At 46.5% G+C, this 10938-nt stretch overlaps 1 protein-coding gene across 5 annotated transcripts in view; it reads right to left on the bottom strand.

Moving 5' to 3' along the window:
* Positions 1-10704, bottom strand: part of ADAM23 (ADAM metallopeptidase domain 23) — a 199573-nt gene extending 188869 nt beyond the window's left edge. For all 5 annotated transcript variants that reach the window (XR_002104497.1, XM_019554063.1, XM_019554062.1 and 2 more), the window contains exons 1-2: positions 10390-10704; positions 9065-9291 (exon numbers count right to left, since the gene is read on the bottom strand). Coding sequence is in view for 4 of the 5 variants with exons in the window: in XM_019554063.1 (XP_019409608.1) it covers positions 9065-9291; positions 10390-10510 (348 nt within the window). In the remaining variant the exon portion in view is untranslated. The remainder of the gene's footprint in view (positions 1-9064; positions 9292-10389) is intronic.
* Between the last annotated feature and the right edge of the window lie 234 nt (positions 10705-10938).

Below are 10938 nucleotides of genomic sequence, written 5' to 3'. Positions count from 1 at the left end.
CTTCCCTCCCCCATCCCCCCCACAACAGACTTACCAGCTGCACACAGTTCGCCAAGCTGCCAGGCTGTGCTCCTTGCTGTCTACGTACTGTGCTGTGGCTGCACATGTGCATGGACATTTATCAGACAAATTAATCGGCCACATCAAGCCAATTTCAGATGCAGCCAATTTCTTTATACTGGCACTGATCTGATATCAGACCAATGCATCACTGCACCTCTACCTCGACTAGTTGTTAACACCTTAAGGAACACTGGATTTAACTGCCTTATCCCTATGAATCAGGAGTGAGCAAAATACAGCCCATGGGCTAGATCCGGCATGCCAGCTGATTGGAACCAGCACACAGGCAGGCATCCACCAATTAATTATCTGGCCTTGCCTGCAGCTGTCCCTGCTACGCTGTGCCTGGGGCTGAGTCCCACCCAAGACAGAGTGTGCTGCACTCCCAGCCTCCCCTGCCAGCAGGCAGAGTTTCTGAACAGGGCTGCTGCTGCCACTGCCTAGGGAACTGCTGGGCTCCCCAGCCTCCAGAAACTTAGGAAAGCAGCTGCCACTGCCAGCAGCAACAGAAGCCCCTGCAAAAGGGGAAGGGGGAAAGGGGAAAGGGAGCAAAGCCTGGCATCATCAGCAGCTCTCTTAGTCTCTGTCCCCCACCTCCCCAGCAGGCTGCAGCCAAGCCTGCACTCGCTCCTCCTGCTGTTGCTTCTCTCTCACCTGTCTGCCCGGCGAGGTTGCACCAAGTGCACACTGGATCCTGCTGCTCCTACCCATCCTGTCTGTCCCTACCTGCCTGTCAGGGCTTTATGAGCAGCCAAGCTCCTTCACGCTGCCCCCTCCCCCCACACAAGCAGGACCAGAGTGAGCTGCAGACAGAGCCCCGCTCCCCTCACTGCTGTAGCTTCCCCTCTCTACCTGCTGCCCAGAGCACTGCAACAGGGACAGAAGTCATCACTGGAGGCTGAGGAAGCCCAGCAGTTCCCTGGGCAGTGGCAACAGCAGCTGTCCATACCGCAGCTGAATCTGACGGGTGTGTACAATACAGCCTGCATGCTGGAATCGACTGCCAAGAGATTCTGTCCAGCCCACAGTGGGACCCTTGGCCCTCCCCAGCTCAGGTGCAGGGGCAGCCCAGACTATGGTGCGTGCAGCTGCTCTTGCTCTCCCTAGGTGTACAGCAGGACTGGGGCAGCACAGTGGCTGGACTCGCTTCCCAGCAGCACCAGCTCCTCCTGGCTGCCACAGCTGCCAGACCCAGCCCCACTCCCCAGGCATGCCAACCCATCCACGCCACACCCACCATCAGGGGTGGAACCTGTGTAGACAGGGTGCATGGCCGGGTGGCTAGGATGGAGCTGTAGGCAGGCAGTTAGCACTATCCAGGAGCAGGAAGGGCAAGCAAGGCCAGGATCACAGGGAAGGATCTTGGGGTGATTACAACGCAAGGCTGGGACCCAAGCAAGGACCACAATTCACTGTCTGCATGGCCCTTTGATGGGCATGGGTTCTGCAAGCATGAATGTGCAGGGAGCGGATCATGACTCTGCCCTAGGCCCCAGTCCCACCAGCCCCACCCATTCCCCCATCCTGTCTGCCTGGATAGGCAAGATGCCTCCACAGGTCCTGGCTGGTTTCTACAGAGGGCCTGGGACTGCAGGGCGATGACAGCACAAGGCTGGCACCAGTGACAGAGCCATGATTCACTCCCCACATGCCCCTGCCCCGCACTGTCACTGCCCCATGATCCCAGCCCTGGCCCTCCTTGCCCATCCTGCTCCCAGATGCCATTTCCTGAATATATGCACATAAAACACAGATATAGATATAACTGCATAATTCTACTATATAGGGCCTCTGGCAGGTTGCCTTTGTTGACTGATGAGAATCATCATCACAAGGTTCCACACATGGGGCTTCAAAGCAAAGCCAAAATTTACTCCTTAATGCTTTCAGAACTTCTTCCTATTTAACTTACCATGCCCCGTCTCTTATTATTTTTGTTCTTCTGGCAAACTTTGTTTAAAGGTTTTCAAAGAAGTAAGAGAACTGCCACTTGTAAAGAATACTGATTATAGACAGGGTAAAGTTAATCTAAGCCTGTTAGCCCATATCTACAACACGAGACGAGTAAATCAGGACTAGGTGACTCTACTTTAGGAGAAGAGTTGTCTTAATTTATTTTACAGAACTGGGGTATGATTTATTAATTCCATAAGAAATAGCACTCTGTTCTGACTGTTGCACTACAACCACTCTAGAGTCTCCAACTTTGTGCTATTATTCAACTAATGTTCTGAATTTACAAAATGCTAGATTGTATCTATACCAGGAGTGAATATACACAAGGGATTTTTAAGCACTATATACATTAAGCTAGATATAACTGTCCCTATTCTGACAAATTAAAGCACTTCATAAATAGCATTACCATCACAGCTGGGATAAGTATATATTGCAACATATGAGGTTTCAATGAAGAGATAAGCCTAATTATCTGCTTCAGTCACAGATGTAAAAATCAGTGCTTACCAGACCAGATAAAATGTTGCTAAATGTTGGATCAAGAGAGTAAAGAAAACAGCTACCCCTGCCTTATTTACCTGCATCTCCTCTTATCCATAGGCTATAAAAAGATAGGACATGTCAAAATAGGCATTTCTCTTGATTATCTTAAAGTCATACATATTACAAAGGTGCCAGTTCACACTTAAAGGCCCCAATCCTTAGCTACTGTAAATCAGAATAGGACTAGAGATGTAAATGTTGTTAAAAAAAATTATCCATTTAACCTCCTTTAATTATATTGGTTAAACAGTTAACCAATAGCACATATCTAGTTCAGTGGCCTCTAACAGAAACAGCCCTGGACCCAGCCCCTTACATCTTTACTGTGCACCTGGAGCTGTGCAGGCCCCAGGCTGTTGGCAGGAAGCCACAAGTTGGGGGGAGGAACAGCCAAGCCACTAGGGGACACTGCCCAGCTATAGAGCCACAACTTTCCCTTGCCCCCACAGGCAAGGGCTGGGGCTGGGGCTGAGGACCTCTCCTCCACCCAGTTCCCTCTGCCATGGGAAAGGAGGGAGGAAGGTGCCAGCCCACCCCCCCAGGGTCAGCTGGGATCTTCCTGCCATGCCAGTAAGGCTCCTGGCCCGGCAGTGGGTCTGCTGGTGCCCCACAGGGGCAGGACCTGGGCAAGGCAACAAGCTCCCTGTGCCTCCTGTCACACATGTGCTACCATGGCCCAGACCTAGAAGACTTCTCTGCTCTGCTGAGCTTGGCCCTCCCCAGCTCACCCCAGGGCAAAGGGGTGGGTCTGGCCTCAGTGGGGTGGCCTCTGCTGAGCATGCTGTGTTCTTCCGCCTCCCATCTGTAGCACTGGAGCCATGCAAGGCCTAGCCCAGCCCCAAGGCAGGGCTTAGCATGCAGCTGGCTCAGCTTGAGGAGGCATCATGGCAGCTGGAGCAGGCAATGCCGGGTTTGAGGTGTTGCCGCCAGGCCCTTGTGCGGTGAGCACAGCCCCAGGTGTTCCTGAGGGGCAGCAAGGCAATTGAACAGGGATCCCAGGGGGAGCATAAGGGTTGCAACAGTGGCCAATGAGGCTGTAGCTACTGTCCTGCCACCCATCAAGAACACCCTTGGGCCACACTCACTGCGCAAGAGGCCAGGGGTAACCCCTCAGTCCTGGCACTGCCTGCTCCAGCTGACATAGTGCTTCCACAAGCTGAGCCAGCTGCGTGCTCAGCCCTGCCTCAGGGCTGGGGCAGGTCTCATGCAGCCCCAAAACTACAGGTGGGAGAGGGAAGGACCCAGCAGAGGCTGCCCTGCTGGGACTGGATGCCATCCCTCCTCTGGGGCAAACTAGGGAGGGCCTAGCATGGCTACAGTAGCACAAGCACAGTGAGAGTTGCAGAGAGCCTGTTACCGACCACCCAGTGCCCTACTCGGACCCCACGGCTGTGACCTGGCACCTCCCTCCATAAGTCCATTAGGCATTAAGCCAGGCTTATTCCAATGGCTGTTGCTCGGAAGACAGCAAATGTAACATGTTTTTTGGTAAGGAAATTTTGCGACAAAACCAACAGTCTGAGTGACTCTTTCCAACAATCCATTCCCTTGGGTTAAAAAGAATACTGATTTAAGAAGTCATAATGCAAACAAGAGTTAGGAATTCAGGGCTAGCAAACTGTGGCCTGTTCTCAGTGACTATTTCTTGTTCAAAGTGAGAATAGGAAGAAACTTTTCATGACATGCAATCCACTACCAAGAAGCAATTTCCCACCCCCCGCTCCAAATCAAGAAAAACGACCAGTGAATGCCAGATACATACACTTTTTCTTCACCGGGGTCTTTTCCAAGGACTAGTAGTTAAAAAAGTGAGCATGAGAGGTTGTTTTGAGTTGTGTCTTTCTGGACTCATGAAACTGCAGAATGACCATCTTAGGTTTTAAGGTCTACCTTATGTATGCCATTATCGTCTGCCAGTATGGGTCCCCATACTGATATTCTGCTTTGCTTCTGGCATTCTGAGAGATGCTGCTGCCAAGTACTTATTTTTCCTAATGATTTACCTTTCAAGGACTGCAGGATACCACCATAAATGCCATATATCAATCTCCCCTGGGCAGTTCTTTGATGACTGCATAGAAGTCAGAGGATGAACATGCAATCCCCAACAAGTAATTGTGTAAATTACCTCTTAAAATCTTGGCCAACATTTGTAGTTGTGCATTCACACTAGTGGCTATTTTAATCAGTTCTCATTTTCACTGTAAAGTAATAAGGGGACTGAAAATGGTATCCACATCTATTTCTATGTCATCCCAAGCTTCTACAGAGCTGGGTGACCAAGAAGCCTCTTTGATAAGGTTTAACCACCACTATGAACTTCCATGCTGTATATTTAACAATAGGTGTAAATTTTACCATGTACAAGCAACCTCTGGAATTTAAGAGGTATCTTGCAATGGAGAAAAGGCAAAATAAAGGAACAATTATAATAAGAATTTAAGGATTTCCTTTCACCTTAGAATCTCACAATATTCACATTAATAAAGCTTCAGAACAAATGTATAAGGAAGAAATTCTATTCAGTTTACAAAGGTAGAAACTGATGTACACAATTTGCATAGCATTCAGGTACCAAAACATTTCAAATATTCTATTTGTTGGTGCAAAAGAAGAGATGTATTATACAGTCATTGCTGCATTGTCTCAACCTTGTAGGGTGCGGGGGGGAATAAAAATCAGGATTTCAACTAGATGAAATGATAGTAAAACTACTTTCTGTCTCAAAACAATGAAACCTATGGAAGGCCAAATAGATAAGACCTCCCAGTTTTCTTTACCAATAATTTAGATTTTGTAGGCCTACTTCAGGTGGCAATTTAATAAGCAGAGACTAGCCAAATGAACAGTAGATGAAAAGATCCCTGTTAGGGGGAAGAAAAAATAACATTTGGGTAGATTACAAATATTGTAATAAATAGAATATTGTCTATCTAATAGCATCTCTTTAATTCAACTATTCAATTTATTTCACAACATATTCCATTTCTAGGTAGTTTTTTTCCCTTAAAAATCATTTCCTGAAAACAGGTGCCATTATTAAGCTTCTAAATAGCAGTATTTTTCATTATGCCTACACCTCACATTGCATATACACACCTATCTACCAGCTTCATAGAGTGAGTCAGCAGTTACAAGCTATTTAGGCCCAACCCCACAGACCTTCTATCCTGAGAACTCCCCATCTCCTTGACTTCAATGGAATGTCTGTACAGGGGGCATGATAGAGTAGGCCCTTAGCTTTAATCACCTGCAATTGAAATGCCATTGTTATAAAAATAACAATACATTATTTATAACCACATTTCTCAATTAAAATAATGTTTAAAAAAAAAATCAAAGATCTCCCTCCACAACTGACTGGTGATTCCACAAAAGGCTGTCATGATCACTTCTCTTCTATTTACATTTAAATGATCAAACCTAAAAATAGACCTCTTGTTGACCGATTTCTATGAAGGGTTTTTTTTATTGTCTGATGAGCATGTACAGTGCTTGAAAGTCAATCCCTGCCTGGGACTTGCAAAACACGCATGGAGGATGAGATGATAGGAGAAATGTATAACTTCTTTATTATTTTTTATCCTCACTCAAAATTATAGTCAACTCATTTCATGTAGTAAGGGTAAACAGTGATTCTGTCATTGTGGAGGATTTTTACACAGAAATTTTAGGCTCCCCTCTATGAAGCTAATAAAAGAACAAAAAATACTGAAGACAGCATAGTTGATGGAGTGCATAGAGTAGAGTCAGAGTCAGAGTATAAGAATAAGGTCAAAGTTTGGGTGGGACTGTGTACAGCCTAGGAAGAAAAAACCGAGCAGTTTAAATATCATACAGTACACAGACAATCTAGTAAAAGGATACAATGATTCCTTTCATATAGGGAAGAGGTTGTAAGCAGTGGAAATTTTGCTCCAAAATAGCTGCAGTCTTTCAGAGGAAATGATGCCAGTGTGACAACCTCCTGGCACCTCAAGCTTAAAAAGAATCATCCATGAAAACATTGTACAGCTACACACTCTCACATTTAAGGGGCACAGCAGAATGGAAGGAAGAACCACTCTACACAGCAACGTCCACCAAGCAAATATGAAAAAAAATCAATAGTTACCCTGCCAGCATTAATTGCTGCAGCTCTATACTCTCACTACACAAACCAGAGCAGGCTAAAGCACAGGAAGATAGGCAATGACAGCAACATTTTTAAGAGACCACCTGGAGAAGCAGCATAAGGTGGCATTGGTCGAAGGATTGGCCTCTGCATGGATGCCTCAAGTTCTCTAAAAACTCATTACAGAGTGAAAAACATCTATATTATTTCCAGAGCCACATTTTTAGACCTTTTACAAAGCCTAGAAAGTCCTTCTTTCCTAAGTTTCATTCTAAATTTTTCCCTTTGTTGCGGGGGAGGAAGGGGGGAGACCATTCTTTTCAGTACATTGGAAGTTACTACGGAGAGAATAAAATATTTCTATATTTCCTAGATTTTTCTGTATTTCCACAGAAACAGAGAAAAACAGCACATCAAATTTAATAAAAGTATGACTTCTTCGTCAACATTTTAATTATTTAGTTTAATATTAGTTTTTAAAAGTTGAATAGAAATTTAGATGCCCCTGCAAGACGTTCAGAATCCATCATAGATGGACAGAGGTATAGCGGATGGATATAGATAGATAGAGGTATCACAGATGGATAGAGGTATTTTTCTATAAATTAGTTCAGTGATTCTCAACAGGGTACCTACCGCAGCATCCAAGGGTGCTGCACAATCCTCCCAAGGGTGCCATGGCATCCGGCCCTTGAGCCAAGAAGCCATTACTCTTCCTCCTAGCAGGCACCCCAGCATCCTGAAGACAAGCAGCACCCATGGTTGCTCCCCACCCCCAAGTTCCCAGCAGTGTACTCTGCCACATGCACAGGCAGACAGATGGGGAGGGTTGATACAGGGCTGCACTTTTCAGTGCTGTTCACCCCACAACTCCCACTCCTCCCATAATCCCAATGTCAGTGGGAAGGTTTGTGGGTGCTCATGGCTCCAGTTTCCAGCATGCAGAAGTGGAGGGCTGCAATTGCCACCTGAGGTATGAACCAAAGATGCGAAGGGGGCACCAGGTGCCTAGAGCAGGGCACAGTAGGGTGAGGTCTTTCACCCTCCACCTTCATCTGGGACCGGCTAGACTGTAGCACAGTGGTTCTTCATAGAGATGCTGTTAAATTCCAAAATGGAATGAAGGGGCGCATTTGAAGCTAAAAACGCTTCATTTGCTCTACCCCATCTTGGGAAACATTTATCCAATTCCCTGTGATATATCATTTTGAGATATACTTCATCTCTTCTGTTCTTGTCTTTTCCCCAACCCCTTCAAAAAAATGCCTTGGAAAAAGCGTTTCAGACTTGCTAGATCTTGTGACATCATTTCTGTAAGCCATACGGTTAGAAAACAAGGCAACTAAATGAATAACATCAAAGTAGTTACTTTGTTGTAGTACCTTAAAATATTGCCATATAATTTATAGCTGTCCACAGGCACCTGCTGGTACCTGATTTGAATAATCTAGAAAGCATGTCCCTCTCCATTAAGCCACCATTAAAACTCAATACAATTTTCAAATAAGGAAGCCCAAATTAAGTTATCTAATCAGTGCTACTTCCTCCAGGCTTAAAAAAAAAAGTTATGATATAGATATAGAGATAAACAGATAGATAGATTTTAAAATGTCTAATTTAATATATATATTAAAATGTCTTCTAAGAGATGCATTTTAAAATATATTCACTTGTAGACCTGATCATTATACCAAACTAAAAACCCATCCATTTATTTATATATATATAAATAAATAAATAAAATCTTCAGGCAAACTTCTACTGCCCAGATCAGGATTATCAATTTGATGAGTATCAGGATTATCAAGATAAATATTAAAATTACATCTTTTGGGGTTTAATATTAAGTATTTGATCTCTGACTAAAGAACCAGCAACCTCTTATAATGACTGTTAACGTGCATCCACTGGCAGAAAACCAGAATTCAGCTGATTAGATAGTGCATGCTGCACTCTGAACTAACTGGCTGTTCAAAAAAAAAAAAAAAAAAGTTGAGACTCATAAATACACTCTCTTTGCAGATACAAATGGTTCAGCAGAACTTTTAAAGGAGTACTGGGCTGCTGGAAGCATCACAGTTCAGATAAAGTCAATCTAATGTGACTAATATAGTGATCCAACAGGCCTACACTACAGAATTGTGATCCTGTCTTAGATCTAAAGTTCCAGTTTAGGCCCATCTTTACAACTCCCATGATTATTAGCAAAAAGAAGTAAAACCACACTGGTTAAATCACATATTTTTTCCATTCCTAAAAATTATGTCAACAACCTCTGAAATCTTGGAGTGCTTCTGGGTAGCTAGCTATCTGAAGTAATACAGTTTCGTCATACACACTACCATTTTAAGCTACTGCACATCAAGCTTTTTTTTCTCTCCCTACCTTGTTGTGTTTTTGCTGGTGCCGTGCCCTTGTGTCCAAGATATGATAAGGGCTTTCAGAATCTCTGTTAATGTAATAGACCAGTCTTGAAGGCAGTGTGATTTCTTTCTGGATTGCATTGCTGTGGCTGTCATTTTTACTGCTATTGCTGTTATTTTGTTGAAATGTATTCTCTTCATCCAACAGTACTCCCTCTGTACCTCCTACAGTTTCATTCCAATGCAGGTCTGAGGAAGAAAGATATGCCAGACATAAATTAAAGAACAGAATTTCCATAAGACGATGTGAAAGATTTATTTTGCTGAATTCCAACATATCATTCACTTAATCAGAAAAAAACCAGCTCAATCGCTAAAAGACCATCTTTATTTTTACATTTCAAATGTTTTCCGGCAGTCGCACTGCATCTACATTCATGTGCATTTCCCCGTGCAAATGCAGATATTAAATATTTAAAACTTTTCAACCTTCAAGGGGAAGAAAGAAAAATCTCTTAATGGACATGCAATCCTCCCCTACCCTTCTCTTTGCTGGCCACACACGCACACACAGCTGGAACGCGCTCTGCATACAATCTGCCAGAAACTGCTGGGAACCCTCCCCGGGTTCCTAAGACAACTCGAATCCCAAGTCCATGTGCAGTGAATGTTAATAGGCTCCTTTTACATAATGGCCAATTTCCCCCCCTTAGTCCTTTAACTGGGAGCATGATCTGGAGGAGCCCTTCCCCTCTGGGCAAGGGTTTTTCCTCTGGAAACTCCCTTTGCTCCCCCATTTCTTTTCAAGCTGCGGAATTCCCTGAGCGATATGTATGGTGATATATAGGTATATAGTGCTCACCAGATTCCCCAGCTTGAAAAGAACGGGGGAAATATATCCACACATACATGTGTGCGTGTGTGTACATATGCATAGACACATACATATGTGGAGGGGGGTGTGTGTATATATTTTTTTGTTTGTTTTTTTAATGTATAAAGAGAATATATATGGATGGCATCTGGAAAATAACCGCAGCCAGCCCTCCCTGTGTCAGCTGAAGGCTGCTTCAACAACACCCCCCCCAGCACAGGCTGGGTTCGCCCCAGGACAGCCCCCGGGCTTCAGTCATAACCCCCCTGCAGACGTGTCCCAGGGAAGGAGCAGAGTCAAGGGGGGCAGAGAAGAGGAGCCATTAATAATGACAATTATCGACATGACTATGATGATGATTATTACAATCATCATGATTATTACTATCCTATTATTAATTATCCCCCCTCCCCCCAGCGTTGCGCGGGGAATCACCGGGAAGAGAGCCCCCCCAGCCTGGGCGCGATACCCACCGGCGGCCCCGCGGGGCGAGGCGGCGAGGAGGAGCAGGAGCAGCAGCAGCAGCAGCCCGAGCCGGGGCAGGCAGGCGGCGGAGCGGGGCTGCCGCAGGGCGCTGCTGCCGGGCAACTTCATGGCTCATAGCTCCCGGGAGCCGCGCTGAGGGGCCGCGCTGCAGGGGCCGGCGCTGCGGAGGAGCCGGGCGCGAGGTGCCCCTGGGCCGGGGGCTCACAGCGGCGCCGCCCTCATGCCGCCCCTCGCGTGCGTCGCTGGCGCTGGCGCGGGGCGGGGGCAGGTCCTCGTGCGGGGGGGCCGAGTCCTCTCCTGGCCGAGGGTCCCGGGGCAGCTGCTGCCGCTGCTGCCGGAGCGCGCGAGCTCTACCGCCGCCGCGCTCCGCCCCGCCCCCTCCTGGCAGCCGCTTGCCGGCTCCCCCCACCCGGCGCCGCAGCCGCCCGGAGTGACCCCCACCCTGCCTCCTGCTGCGCAGGCGCGCGCGGGCCCAGGCACGCTGAGGAGGAGGGGGAGGGGGCGCCGCTGCGCAGAGGCCTAGGGAGTGCGCAGGC

This window comes from Crocodylus porosus, unplaced genomic scaffold, assembly GCF_001723895.1.
Source record: "Crocodylus porosus isolate Cpor-Errol unplaced genomic scaffold, CroPor_comp1, whole genome shotgun sequence".
Classification (NCBI taxonomy): Eukaryota; Metazoa; Chordata; order Crocodylia; family Crocodylidae; genus Crocodylus; species Crocodylus porosus.
This window is presented reverse-complemented; position numbering and strand designations above follow the sequence as displayed.